Source organism: Plectropomus leopardus, chromosome 11, assembly GCF_008729295.1.
Source record: "Plectropomus leopardus isolate mb chromosome 11, YSFRI_Pleo_2.0, whole genome shotgun sequence".
NCBI classification, from domain to species: domain Eukaryota; kingdom Metazoa; phylum Chordata; class Actinopteri; order Perciformes; family Serranidae; genus Plectropomus; species Plectropomus leopardus.
The window spans coordinates 29948914-29964856 of NC_056473.1; the positions used below are offsets into that span (position 1 = coordinate 29948914).

The window sequence follows — 15943 nt, forward strand, 5'->3', positions numbered from 1 at the left end:
TTAGTCATAACTTAACACAGTTAAACTAAAAAGCACAAAAATAAACTGTGTGAAAAGTTTACCAGACGGATTTACCGCCCAAAGAAAAGTCAATGTCTGATTGTAATATTTGAAATATTTTACTCTCTAGAAGGCAACACATGTTTATAACACACATTTATGATAGTTCACAGCAGATATGATACTCAGATTATATCATCTTGGTTGGCACAGTACAATCACTCAGGTCAGAGAGATTCTGCACGTCCACGAGGACAAGGAATCGGGGTTTAAACTCTGCACTTGGAACTTTTCAAGTCTGTTGAAACAGAGGAAATAACAAATAATAAACAGTAAAGGAAACATCAAATTTATACTATAAAACAAAAAAAGTCCACTAATTTGTGCCTGTGTGAATCCAGTCCTTTAAGGCAGCTGGTTCAGACCAAACCGGGGCACAAAAATACACACAGATCCATCAAAATGTTCTCTGCAGGACATGGGAAGTGAAGAGACAGAGCTTGATGAAGCAGGTCATTTAATTTGAAATAATAGACAAATGCAAAATCACTGATGTCAATTGTTTATAAAATGGCCTGTCTCTACTATTTGGCCAGTTTTCAAAGGTCAAGAACAAAAATTTAAGTGAATTTGATTTGTTTAAACTTTTTGGAAATGGTGCATAATACGCTCCAGCTTGACCTCAAAGACAAAAGTTTGACAAAATGAAAATTGGTGCTTTTCCCTTCATTTCATGAAGCATATCAGTGGATAAAGCTGTCATCACATGACCAAAGCATTAAACTTTGGACAGGACAACTGAGCTATCGCCACAACTACTGAGCAAACACGACATGCAGTTGAAAGCACCAAAAAAAAGCTACAAATTGGACCTTGATTTCATTACAAACACTCAATTGTTAAAAAGGGAGCTCCATTATTTTTCAAACTGGACCATTGTTTCCACGTGTTTCTGTGTACAAGTGATTAAAGCTGGTTATATTCTGTTTTGAGTTCAAGTCTCACTAAAAAAAATATAAATAAATAATGCTCTGAAATCTTGCAAGAGGTGACTTGTTGTAGGAAAAAAACTGAAAATGCGAGCAGAAGTTGGAAAGAGGAGTGTTGGTAATAGACTGGAAGTGTATCTTTCTCTTAAAGATTTTCATTATCATGACTCAATATTTAGCTGTTTTCAACAATGAGGAAAAGTCTGCAAGATTTCAGAACCAGACATCCTCTTAAGTGAAGACATTGACACAAAACAGACCGGAACAAGTGGAAGGTGGGGGTTCCTACTGTCATGGAAAACCTGGAAAAATCATGGAATTTCACAATTACATTTTCCAGGCCTGGAAGAGTCACAGAATTAGTAAAAAATAACTAAACGTTTTGGAATTTTGTTGTGTGTAATGAAATTGTTACAATAATCTTCCATGAATAACCTTTGTAATATAACGGCAAATTACTTTTATGTAGCTGGCGACGTAACGCAGCTCAAAAATGCGTCTATGTGATAAATGTTTTAACATCACATTCGCTTTAACATTTTCTCCCTGGGTTCGTCCTTCTGTATGCCAGCTCAAATAATGTTTGATTAGAATCTGACATGTTTGATTAACACTGGTCAAGTGAGGCAAAAAAAAATCTTTGTGTCCTTGAAAAGACATGGAAAAGTTTGGAATGAGAACTCTGGGTAACATGCAGCATTTCTCTGTAGGGGTCCTTTTCGTAATGTTGTAAGACACCCATAATATATCATATAATTTGATAGGGCGAACATGCATTTTTAGTAGTTATACCACAGCAGTTTTCTTACAATACTTGACCATGAAATGTTCCCACAGGTCACTTAGACACAAAAACATGGGAATATAGAGTCCAGGATGAAAAACACTGGAGTCCCTTTTTAAATGTTTGACTGGAGAAAGAGTCTTACTAACTAAATTCAACTCCTGTCATTGATTAAGATCATGAGATGTGATTTAGAGTTCCTGAAAAGCCTAGTAAGTGGACTTTGAGTTAAGTTTTGTCTAAAACAGTTTTTTGTTTGACCTTTGAGTGGCTTCAATGTGACTTAAATTAACTTCCACATTTTCCAGGCATAGTTCCAGGCCTTCAGCACACAACTCGTGTAATATGAATAACACAATAAAAACAAAACCCTCAAGGCCATCGGGGACGTACAGCTCAGCCGCATGCAAAAACAAGGTAAACTAAAGGTTAAGTAGAAATCAAATAACAAAAAAGAAGAAGGAAGTTGTTTTGGTTCTGAACATTTAGCAAACACGGAAACGTGACCTGTTGCACTGAGAAAGATACAAAAACAGTATGTGCTTAACTATTTAGCCGAAAAAACATTAAAGTCAAAGGAGCTCAGAAATCTCTTTTACAACATTAATAAAAAGATCTGTCATTGATTAATAACTCTGGAAAGTGGCACATACAGTTTATCCCTGCCTTTAGACGTGCACAAACACGTCATATATCAGAATAACGTGGATTTAGTAGGTAAAATATCGGGTTCTTTAAAAGCTGAGACCATTATAAAAGTCACTGTATTTAGGCTTTTTTAACAGTAAACAACCTGACATCAACATAAGTTGTATAATTACAGCTATAAAATTAATTTAAAATTAATTTAATCCTGCAATTGTTTTACAAAATTTCAATACTTTTCCTTGAGCAACGAGGCATGTACAGAGGAATAACTTGGCAGACACTGTCTGTCCTTCATATGGCCGTGTGTGTGTGTGTGTGTGTGTGTGTGTGTGTGTGTGTGTGTGTGTGTGTATAAAGCCATCAGCCTCAGTTTCTGCCTGCGTCAGGGGGAGAACAGCACAGTCTTTATGTAAGCCACAGTCGTGAAGTTCAACAGCATGTTCACATGTTCGTTCCCTGGAAGCTCTTGTAACATCACTGGCTGTTTCTGCTTTCCCACCCACCGCCTGCACTGGATGGCGCTCTTGAGGTTCACTGTCCCATCACCGTCACCGAACACCACCGTGGGCTCCACGTCGGGAAACTTGTCAGAGTACTGGAAGCCCTCTGACGTGGGGATGCCGGTGCCGTACAGACAGTGGACGGCCACGCCCGGGGGCGTGAGGTCAGCCACCAGCGGCTCCGTGTCCTGCCGCATCAGCCAGCCGTCCTCAAAACCGATGTCTGAGTAGAAGCGCTTGTAGTCCAGCACAGTGTAGTTGGTGGTGGGAGTCTGCACCAACACCTGCAGGTGGATGGAGAAAATAAAAGATGTTTCTGAGTTGTTTGATTTGGCCTGATGCCTGATGCTTAGAGGAGCTGTATGTGACATTCAGATAATAATAATAATCCGGTTTCTTACAGAGGCAACGTAACAGTAAGAGCCAGACAATAATGCCGAACTAAGGCCAGATAAAATTTAACGTAGAATCGATCAACAATTTCAAAACAAAAATAACAACGACATCCCACACCAATAAGAGTAAAAAAACTATTCTATGAATATTAGTAGTAAACACAGAGTGACTACTAGTGATAAAATTAAACCCAATCAAGATGGAATAAAAAAATAAATTAAAAGACAAACTAAAATAGATTAATTAACATAGACAAGACTGGCTAGTCACTAACTGTCAGTTTGATGGGTTTATCAAAGCTTTTCGGCTGGTAAAGAGGTTGATGAGAGTTAAGTTTGCTTGCAGCAAACCAAAAAAATTGCTAAAAGACCCTAAAATGTCTCATAGAGTTAAGGGGAGCTAAAGACTGATAAAGCTCTGCAGGTTGTTACTTGTAGTTATACTGTAAAACAACAGAAATCAGTAAAGCTTTATGGCTAAATTTTGATTAAAATTTCCGCTGTTGACAAATACTGAGCACAAGAAGGAAAGTGTAAGTGCAAGAAAATGATGATGAAATGATTCAAGAAAATGTGTGTGTGTGTCCACACACACACACACACACACACACACACACACACACACACACACACACACACACACACACATACACACACACACACACACACACACACACACACACACACACACACACACACCTGGTCTTTGGGCCAGGAGTGGGCGTAGGGGAGCAGCCAGGAGGTGGAGACAGCGGTACGTTGTTGGGAGCGAATCTTCAACGGGCTGATCACTGGGATGCGGTTATTATCACCTGAAAGCAGAGACACCAGTGAAACCAGTGAGAGAGAACTGAAACTAGTATTTCCAGACACACGTCCAAAACCAACACGGAGTTTGACCATGTGATTTGTTTAGAAAAAAAGTCCACTCGTGAGACATACACTGCCAGTCACAAGTTCGGAATCTCCTGCTAAAAAACTTAACTGGGTCCACTACGGCATATCTTTAATAGTCTTTCATGCTTTAACCCTTTGAAACCTGGAACGACATCAGTTTTCACGTGCTGCTTTCAGACGCCTTCCACGTGCATTCAAACCTTTGAAACCTGAGCAGGTTTGATTTCTTCCAAAAATGTGGCTGAAGAGGAAATGAGAAAAAAATGGCAAGATATTTTGAAAAAAGAAAGACCTGTAATGAGAGAAAAAGATTGTGATAGAGAGAGAGGAGAAATTATTGAAGAGATGAAATGAAAAGGAAAAAATATATGTTTATAAATTACAAAACTAAAAAAAAAATGTATTTTTTGTTTTCGTTTTGTTAGTGCTTTTCATCTTTTTCCACTGTTTTTTTTTAAAAAACATTTTCCCTTTTTTGATAAATTTTACTTGTAATTTACAACTTCATCCAATGGTTTTTTTAAAAGAAATCAAGCCAATTTGCTCAGGTGTTAAAGGGTTAAGGTTGTAAAAAGTCATTTTTCACTAATAGAAAAGGAGCTACAGTGTAACAACGACAGATGGACAACAACACGGATTCAGACTTGCGGGATCGTGCTTTCCATAATGCTGCAGCAAACAAAGGAAAAGCAAGATGTAGCTATGTATCATATTTAAATGAAGCTTCACTTCAACTTGTCAGAGCTGGTAACAAGGATGTGCGTTACATCTGACTCATTTTAAGGCATAAAGGTTTTTTTTATGGGAAAAAATTGTCTAAAGTGTATATTTGCTGAACAGAGATGAGCTTTTAAAGGTTTGAATAAATGCCTGAATACTTACTTTAATCCCGACTCAGGACGTTTAGTTGAGCTACGGTTAAAGCTCGATTAGGCCATTTAATTGGACAACCATCCTTGTCCCATTGTACAAGCACCGGGGCAGAATTGATTTATTGACAGAAGTATGTCCAACTCCACCAAAGCAGGTGGAGATATGCTCCCTTTCAGCTGCTTGCAATAAACTTATATTATTTCTACAGTTAATGATACAGAATCACAATCGTAACTGTTTATTTAACTTCGGGGTAGAAAACCGCTGAAAATATAATCAAACAGCGCTGAGTAAACTCTGCCTTCACTGATTACCTTCAAGCCACCTAAAAAAAATCAATATCAGTTAAAGTGTAGTCTATGCTATATTTAAAATGTTTTCACTGCTCTACCTTGCTGTAAGACAGCCCTTAAAGACGGGGATTTGAAGCCGTTACATAAAAACCACGAGAGAAAAACAGTCATTTTACTGCACTGAATGGTACAGTTGCTGGTTTAACGCTGCCTCCATCAGCTGTTGTGTAACATAAAAAGGAGAAAAAATTCAATTGCAGTGAACGCTTAAAATGATATTTATTATTTTCAGGTGGCTAAAGTATGTTTTGCTGCGGCCCCGTCTGCAGCAGTACATCACTTAGTTTCAGTGCCGGTGTTGTAGAATTGTATTTTATTTATCAGAGCAGGGGGTGGTTTGGGTTTGACTACTTTAAATTTAAAATAAATATAAAATACTACATTTTAAAGTTAAGTCACAGGTGGAGAGGGGAAGGCAACTATTTACCAACATACAGATTCTGATGAAACTGATGAAATTTGGTCCTTGCAGTTCTGAAGTAATCTAATAGAGGAACCGAGGGTGGATGACAGTTATTTCACAGGCTGTTTCCTTCATATTATTAAAAACACTGAACTCTTCCACTTCTGACTTTGATGGCTGCAGGGGATGATTGTGATGTTTTGGGAACTTGAGGGACTACTCAATGAGGAAATTAAACAACACCATTAAATTGCAAATTCTCTTGGGGAATACTGGTGTGCGTGTGTGTGTAACCGTAGCTGTAACTGTCTACTACAAAACATAACACAGAGTAAAACTACGATCATAAGCACACTAAAACTACTTCCATCTCTTACCAGAGGTGACTACGCGGAGGGTCTTGGCCACCCCGGCCCACGGCGGCCCCAGAGAGATGAAGGCTTTGATGTATCTGTCCTTCCAGGCCTGCGGCTGCTGGTTGAGGAAGTACAAGGTGTACATGTTGCCCATGCTGTGAGCGATGAGCACCACGGGCCCGCCAGCCTTCTCCGCCATCTCTTCAATCATCTGCTGCAGCGCCAGGAAATACTCTTTATTCTCATCTGATAGAAGACAGAAAAAAAACAACAGAGAGAAGTAGTAAACTGATGCGAAATTCCCTGAACTTCAATTAAAACGACAGGGAACAAGAAAATAACATTTGATTGCTTCCTGATTTTGGAGTGGACCAGTTTAATATGTGCCCTGATGAGGAAAATTTCCCACACTGAACAAAGTTACACATCCCTTTTTATTATGACTGCCAAGAATATGTCTTTCGAAATAAAAGCCCAGTGGCAAGGTCACTGATTAATATGGTGTCGGGCAGCTCTGCTGTCGGTTCTTGTTGCTGTTGTTGATCTTCCTTTCCTTTGTCTTTCTTTTTCTTCTATTTCTTCTCATGAAATCTGCCTCCGCATGCATGAAAATATACAAATACTTTGAAACATACATTCGAAAAAAAATGTGGACTAATAAAATTAAAAATAAAAAAAATTAAAATAATAAAAATAAAATTGGAATAAGCTAATGTTGCCCTGGTTCCCTCATTAAAAAGTTTATGAAATTTTTGGATTACAGCAGAAAATAAGCTCTGTGGTAAACAAATATTTTAGATACTTACACATTTTGTTCAGCGAGATAATCTTCAAAAATGAACACCACTTACCACAACACCACAAAAGGATTTTTAAAGCCTAAATGTAATCACCAGAAGTAAAAAGCTAATGTTAGGCCATAGCTGAATCACACCACGGTCACAAGATTTTATGTCACCACCACAGAAAAGCTGTAAAGCCATGTTCAACACGCCTCAATGTGATGATGTCCTGAGGTTTCTGTTGTTTTTTTTTAAACGCAAAAGATTCAAAGTTCAAGTATTTACTGATGTATTTTATGTTGTGGAGTAAAACATGAAAGTCTCTTCAGCTTGTGATAACAACAAATCTTATTTCGGATCAAAAACCAATTCAAAAAATCTTCTGATTTTGAGACCAGAGGTGCTGAAATGATAATTCATTCAGGGTTTAACACTCATTACTGGGGTTCTCTACACTCCTACAGCGACCGTCTACAGATGACAACTTTAAAAATAAAAAAAATTAACCGTACATGCCACGACTTTGCACCTTTCACCAAAACATACCCCCCATTAGGCAGAATATTTCATGTGCTTCACTGCAGCACAGCATCCTCAGACTGACAACTGATACAGCCAGTTCATGAAATTATCCAAAAATGAGCTCTGTTGCCTAAAAAACTACAGTAAACTGTAGTGTAAACAGCTGAGGCAAATTCTCACTAAATAAATCTCCATTCTTCATAATAAAGACAACATTTTTCATGATGTCATGGTAAAAGTTGTGTTGTAAATTTCTGAATTTTACCTCAAAGATAAAATCTTACTGGAATCATGAAATCCATGAGAATGAAATGTGTGTTTTGGGTTTTAAATTTGAGGGCTCATCATTCATGAGTTAGAATAATGGCTGAGGGGATGAATGTAAGTCTGCCTGTGTGTGTGTGTGTGTGTGTGTGTGTGTGTGTGTGTGTGTGTGTGTGTGTGTGTGTGTGTGTGTGTGTGTTTGCTTACTGGGAGCTTTCCTCCAGTCATAGGGAGCTCCTCTGACATCATCACCTCTGGTGTAGCCCCACTCTACCAGCGCCTGCACTATGGTGAAGAAATACATGCCTACGAGACAGAAACACAAACACAAGATAAGAAATAAAGCATCATACGTTTCAGTCTCATGTGAGAAAAGTAAAAATCTTCCTGCTTGTATATTTTTTAAGATGACCCATTAACCCTTTAGAACCTTTAGAAAACGACTCTGTTGTTCTACGTCAGACGCCTTTCACAAGCATTTATACCTCTGAAGAGAAAACTGGTTTTATTTCTTTTGAAAACGTGAAAAAAAGGCAACGAGCAACCTGACAAACTGTCAAAAAATATCCAGAAATTTGCCAAAACTTTTATTTAATTGTTATGTTACAGAAGAAAAAAGTATAATTCTTTTTATTGTTCTTATTTTTAGCACTTTCTTAAGGTCATTTTTTGTTATGTTTGGTTTTTTTTTCTTTTTTTGTTTTTTATTGTATATATACATATATATACTTGTTTGCTTATTTTTGGGGGCCATTTCTTTTTAAGTTGCTAAATGCTTTCTTCTAATATTTTTGAAGAAATGAAGCCAATTTGTTCAGCTTTCAAAAGGTTAAGGGCCTTGAGAGTGAGGACATTTTGCCCAGTTCTCCCTTCTCTAAAGACTTGTCCGTTTTTGGGTCTTTAACTCACCCACACTGCGCTTGCTTGGGTCCAGATACTCCAGTGAATATGTCTCTCCGAACCCCGGGACACGGATGTTCACACCCGGAGGGGACGAGGTGCTGTGTGTGGTCTTGTTGTAGATCAGCCTACACACACACACGCGCGCGCACACACACACGCGCGCGCACACACACACACACACACACACACACACAGTCACAAGGACAACTCGATCAGTGTCAGTTCTGCATCTGTGGTGCACACACACACACACAGATATACAACTACCTCTTACAACTGAAGCACTTCCCATTTTAAATCACTGTTTTACTACCATCTGATGGTTTTGTGTAACTCTAAAACTTCAATGCAGATGTGAGAGACGTCTTGTTTGCCAAGCTGAAATGAAACATTTGCAAAACAAAATTTCCAAACTACAATGAAATTTACATTTTTGACAATACAGCTGAAGCTATTTCAAAACTTTCAGCTGACTCACACAGTTTAATCTGTGCTGTGTCCAACTAGCGTGACGCACCTTTACATGTACAAACCTGTCGCATGACGCATGTCTCATCCAAATATTTTTACTCTGTCATTAAGCTAGTCAAGGTTAGTTTTATTGATTTGGGCATGGGAAGGTGGAGGGGGGCACAGAGCGAGAGAAATGAAGCGTGAGCTGCGATTTGTGTCAAAATCCGTCCTCCTTCATGAAGTGGACTTAAAGGCAACATTAAACTTCCTGTCTACATCTCCGAAAGTCGCCATATTATGGGTTCAACTCCGGCCCTTTGCTGCATGTCACAAAAATAATAACACAATAACGTAAAAATAAGACAATAAAGTAAAAAAAAAAACAGTTATGGTCTTATTCTTACTATATTAAGCTGAAAGTTTCATGATATTTAGATTCTATCTAGATTATAATTAGTATCATAGATTAAAGTTTACTGGAATTAACAAACAAACATTTTAAAAAGCAACATGACCAGTATTATGGACATGAAACAATGTTTGTCTTTTTCCAGTTCTACACTGTGGTGAGTTTAGGTCTTTTGCCTTTGAAGGGCTAAACAGGAGGTGCAAAAACCAATAATACAAGATGGATCCATTTATTAAGGCTCTGGGAACCTGAATCCCCACCAATGTTCTCAATAAGTAATTTAGGTTAATAATAAAAAAGACATTAGCCTCAATCCAAATTTAAAATATTGTCATTTTTAGTTTTTTCAGTTTCCTGAAGCTGGGTTGATTTCGGTGTGTTTATCCCTGATCCGTATCACGTAATATTAATAAAGCCAATCAAAAACTTAACATGCCTTCAAATTAATGGATTTTGGTTGGCAAAATCAACACGAACATGTGCAAGATGAGCAAACTTTGCATAGATAATTGCTGTGTAACTGAAACTACAGACGCAGTTTGCTTAATGACTCTTCTTGTGCTACAACTGTTACACTATGTTTCAGCATTCAGCATTACACCTTAAATTTCACTCGAGGACATATTGGCCACTGTTCAGTGAGAATTACATAAACTAGCTTTACATGCAAGCTTGCAAAATTCCCCCTTATTAACATTTGGCTGGATTATGACCAAGAATTTTCCGGATTAACCCCATAAACACTAAACACACATTTGATTTTAAATTGGATACAGTTAATAAATGGTAAATTATTTAGATCAGACTTATTACTGAACTCACTTTGCTGAAAATGGCCATGAAATGTAATTTCTGTGTTTATAATCCCTTGAATTTAAAGTAATCCCTGAGTTTTAAATTAACTGGTGTGTATCTGCAATAGGTTATTTGTAACCACAAAGCTGTGCCAGACAGTCATGAGTGCAGTCACATGATCAGCCAGTTTTACCAGTTATCTGCTGGTGTTGCCTTTATTTCACAATAAAAGCACACTGTAGTCAAGATAACTTAATCGAAGATAATCAAATCAACCCTTTAACTATTTGAAGATTAGATTTATATAGATGAGAACACACTCATTTTGGATCTCATTTTGAAATATTCTTGCTCACAACCTCGTGTCTAAATGAACAATAACAATATAAAAGCAACATCTATTCCCTTGCTCCAGTAAAACATCAAAAAATACGACTGAGGGCACATTTTTAATGATAAGGACTGTAGAGACAGCCATTTTTTCAAACAATAATACTTGGTGAATTAAGAAATGGATTTATTCTATATACACTTATTTTATTGGGTAAGAGATTTATTTTTGAACTGAAAGAAAAAGAACATTTGACATTTTCTAATTTTTTCTCTTTTTTTAAATATTATTTTAGGTTGGAGGGCATTATTGCAAACAGACAGCGAACAATTAAGGACCGTGAAATAAAATGTAATACATTAAGGCCATGTTAAGAAGACTGATGATCATGATGACTGTGTTTTGTTTTTGTCTTTTCTTTTTGTTTTTTTTTTTCTTGTTTTCTTTTTATTTTTACTCGTTTTGTGGCATCCGTTTGTGGTAATCTTGTGTGTATTGTTTTAATGTTATAAAAAAGAAAAAACTATGTGATACGATAAGTTGTAAAACACAGTTTGACTCAATATCTGACCTGTAAGTGTTTTTCAGTTGATGCTGAGGGAGACTAACGCTATCTCAGCCTCTGTTTCCTTCCATACCTCGATGATAAACGGAGGGTTCAAAGGTCAGTTTATCTAATGTAGGTTGATGACTGTTTACACAAAGTCAACCAGTTCAACAATCCCGTCTACCTCCTCTATTATCCTATAGTATCAGGGCTTTTTTGGAATTTGCACCACAGCTTGTCCCCCCACAAAAACAGCAAATATTTTAACCTATATGGTCACAGTTTAACTATAAAAATTGAATTTTCATGATCTTGTCACACAAAATAAGATAGGAACAAAAGCTGGAAAACATCAGATTTCTCTGCTGCCATAAAATGAGTTCAACTGGAAATCAACAAACGTTTTACAAGAGAACATTTTGTTACTTGATCACTGACCGACAAAGCTTCATTGATTTCTGAACACGAGCAGAAAGACGCACGTGGTACCTTATGTTGTCTATCCAGCAGTCGATGGCCACTGGGACCAGCAGCTCCAGGTTGAGCCACAGAGTGAAGAAGGAGTCGGTCTTCTTGTAGCAGATGTAATGGACCACACTGGGTTTATCCAGCTTCGCCTCTAACTGGTTTCCAAGATCCCCTGGAACTGCAACGAGCCACATTAGCAATGAGTCACATATCGGAAACATCTCTGTCACCGAAAGACTTTTGATTGATAACATGGATATTACAATAAGACATCAGCAACACACGGGTCTTCAATGATTATCCCGTGTTTACCCCGCTTCCACACTGTCATACATTTCTAAATAATATACTTTTTCTCAGTTCTTAATAATTCAACTTTAGCTAAATGTGTTTGATATTTTTCTCCTTGCTTTCCTTCTTCTCCTCATGTGCATTAGCAAACAACATGCACAAAACATTTGAAAACAGCCCAAAGCAACATAGGGCTGTCAGGAAAATCAGAATTTTAAACTCTACAGCAGTACAATATTGCACAAATAAAAAGAAGGACAAAAATATATTTTAAATTAACGACTTACACATGTGCTGGTATAATAAAAGTCACTGAACACACACCTCCAGTCACGTGGTGGTTTGTTGCCGGAGAGAATGGCGAAACAGCAGCAGGTTTATGGCCTGTTTATTTTCTTTCCTGTTGTTTCATCTTTGCAGTCTTGGGTTGAAAATATGACTGTAGACCTTTTTACTATCATGTATAATTAACAGAGATCACGAGGTACTGTAAAAGTGCGCAGTTTAATATCACTTTAATGCCGAAAAACAAAACAAGACAACAGCTAGTGGAAATTTTTAACATTGCTGACTTTTTTAAAAGACTTTGAAACTTATTTAGACCTTTAAACTCTTCTACAGTTCGTTGATATGTAAAGATTGCTGTACATGTTTGGACATACATCTGTTAATATTTGTCTATTTTTTTAAAGGTATATTTGTCCTGATATTTGGACTTCAGTGTGACAGAAAAAAGGTAGATGCATCGGGGTAAATGTCTCTTGAAAATACACAGGCAGCACTATCAAAAGGAACTGGTACAACAATATTAACTGGGAGGTTTTTTTTCCAGAAATGTTATGTTGACATTTTGAGCTTTTATTTTTGTCATAACAGCACAAATGGCATTATGAGCAGGTATGATGAATATCCACCACCACCTCTACCACATGGGTGCATTTTTGCAGCAAATTTCACAGCTTAAAAAACGTGCTGGTTCAAGTTATATTCTCTGACAGTGAGATCTGACTGACTAAAGGTCTATGTTTCTTCCTCTTTTGGCTGTTAGTTTTGCATTCTGTCACATTTGCATAATTACATGTTAAACGGGACCTTCTGGTTGCCTCACAGTCAGTGTAACACAATTACAGGAGCTAAACACCAGCTTTTGCCTAAAACTGTAATGTTTTACAATGTGTGGCTGTTTGAATGAATCTGAATGTGAAATAGTCATTTAAAGGTTTGTTCAACTGCAGTTTGTACATGCTGTACTGTATCAAGTGATACTCAGCTTACAGCCCGCCGACCAAATCTGGGCCCCGATAGGGCGCCAGGTGGCCTCCCGACTGCTTTATAATTCACAATAAAAATAAAGTGATTCACACTGGGAACTGTTTTCAGACTTTTAGTATACATAAGGTGCCAGAGTGCATAAAACAGCATCGAAATAGAGCTTGTTTATTTAAAAAAGTGCCAGTGGAGGATCCCCCTAATAAGCCCCTAATGTCCTAAAATCTGAGAAACATCTTATATTCTAGAGATCACCTAAAATCAGAAAAAAACATCCTAAAATCCTAGAAATATCCTAAAATCGTAGTGATGTCCTAAAATTCTAGAAACATGTATAGGGTTGCTGTGACTGGCCCCTGGCCTCCTGTCTTTTTGCAAAAGTGGCCCCTAAGCAAATCAAGTTGAGTATCCGTGGTTTAATCCATTACACAGTGTTTCCAGTAAGAAGTATTTAGAGATGAGTCACCTTCACAGTTTGTATTATTATTAGTAGCAGTAGTAGTATTATATAAACAAACAGTTGGTACACACAGAGACACACTAACTGTATGACCACAAGCACAAACAAACAGCAAGAGATCACTGTAGGTCAAGCAGCTACACAGGCTCTTATCACACATGTGTAGACCGACAGGCTTTGGTTATATCTTGGCCAAACACAGATAAGATTCCTCTAAACCCATGAGACCCTTTCGATATTGGAGTGAGGAAATTAAGATATTTAAAATAGTGACAAGTGATATTACCCTGGAATATGAGCTGAAACAGCTAAAAGTTAACTTATAGTGGGTTTAAACAGAGTATAGAAAAGTCTAGAAAGAGTCTTCTGCAGTGCTGGAGAGTCTGCTCCAGCTCAGTCATATGATCAGGGTACAGCTCTGACTGTAAACAGTCAACCTTAAGCAGCTCCCACTGACCAGAAAAACAACATGTAGGATTTTTAAGAACAAAAATGCTGAAATATTTACCAGTATCGCAAAACAAGCCAACATTAGTGTAGTAAAACGTATTTTTTTTCTTTTTTTCCTGATAATCATCGAAAATACCTGAGTTCCTTTCCTTGGCAATACCCAACCAAACTCCGTTCATAAATATAGCAACGTGACGACGCCATCCTTGAAAGCGAAATTAAATCTTAAACTCAAGAAGATTAAATATATTTTCGGGATCTATGGGAACCTTTTTTTGATACAGCACAAACATAATACTCAACACTGCATTTCTTCAAATAAATGTCGACCTGGTACACACTGTTCTCTGCGGCGAATCGCTGATTGTTTTGGTGTAAGAAGATAATGGAACCGACAGGCCAAACATTTAAAAAAGTTTAAATTTAATCGACATACATGCAAATTTTATTCATCTTTGATAGCCGAATTTAAGACTGCCAACTACTGGTTTTAAAAAAGCTAAAAATTCACTTTAAAATTCATATCAGGTTTGCGACATACACGGGAAGTTTAAATTGATCTGTTTTTAAAAGGAGGTTTGGCCCCATCTTGAATATCGCCTCGTAGCTAGCTGTTGAGGATGGCACTGAGTTGCGCAACAATTTGGCAACAAATAGAGAGCTAAACCAGACTAGAAACAGTAAAACACTAAAGAAAACACTTACTGAGGACCACCGGGGGTCTCAGGGGCTGACAAGGCTTGTCGCCGGGACATTTGTCCAGCGGTCTCGCGCTGCTCCGAGCCGACAACAGCAACAATAACAAACCGACTTGGAGCAGCGAGGAGAGGGCGGTTATCCGGTGCCAAGCCGCCATGGCTCCTGATGTCTCATAGCAAATGGGTCATGATGATCTCCTCCTCGGTGTGTGTAGATCTGCAGCGGTGTCGGTTTGCTGTTAAAAGCCCTCTGATAAGATTTACCACAATGTAACCGATCAGTGTACAAGAAGGCGGTATCACGAGGTCCTGATTACAGAGCAATCCAACCGGCAACGCAACTCCAATCAAGCCAAAAGTCATCGACCGCAGATGTAGTCCTACGGACAAGAGATTTGAGTCTCCTCAACTTAATTTGCTTGGGGGGGCACAGGAGGCCAGGGGCCAGTCGCAGCAGCTACATCCACCTTGCAACAGGATTTTAGGACTTTTCTATGACTTTAGGGCATGTCTTGGATTTTAGGACGTTTTTATGATTTTAGGACATTTCTAGGGTTTTAGGGTTTTTCTAGGGTTTTAGGACATTTCTAGGATTTTTGGTTGATTCTATGATTTTAGGACATTTCTAGGATTTTTCAATGATTCTAGAATCCCTAAGAAATCCAGGATTCTAGGACATTTGGATTTTAGGATTTTGTTTTTGTTTCTAGGATTTTGGAACGTTTCCAGGATTTTAGGTCGTTTCTAAGATTTTAGGACATTAGGGGCTTAGTTAGGACCTCTGTCATGGGTTGCGAGCGATCCTCCACTGGTCTTTTTTGATAAACAAGCTCTATTTTGATGCTGTTTTATGCACTCTGGCACTTTAAAAGTATGAAAACAATTCCCATTGTGAATCACTTTATTTGCAGGCCATAAATTGAGCATCACTGATTTTAGACATTTGTACTGGCTTTGACACACATGATTTTTTTTTAATTAGTTGCTTTATTTCAATTGAAAACATTTACATTAGGCATGTTTACACAACAGTAAATATTCATTAGTTTAATATGCATGTATAGGCTACTGTATATAAGCCTGAGGGGAAAAAAAGATCATAT

The 15943-nt window shown here is 37.8% G+C and overlaps 1 protein-coding gene across 1 annotated transcript; it reads right to left on the reverse strand.

Annotated features, from left to right (window-relative positions):
- Positions 1-97: 97 nt before the first annotated feature.
- pla2g15 (phospholipase A2, group XV) lies at positions 98-15181 on the reverse strand. The gene is made up of 7 exons (XM_042496627.1): positions 14848-15181; positions 11694-11850; positions 8676-8794; positions 7974-8072; positions 6220-6444; positions 4016-4128; positions 98-3205 (listed from the first exon to the last, which is right to left on the reverse strand). The coding sequence occupies exons 1-7, from the start codon at positions 14996-14998 to the stop codon at positions 2804-2806; spliced, it is 1266 nt and encodes a 421-aa protein (XP_042352561.1). The 5' UTR covers positions 14999-15181; the 3' UTR covers positions 98-2803.
- Between the last annotated feature and the right edge of the window lie 762 nt (positions 15182-15943).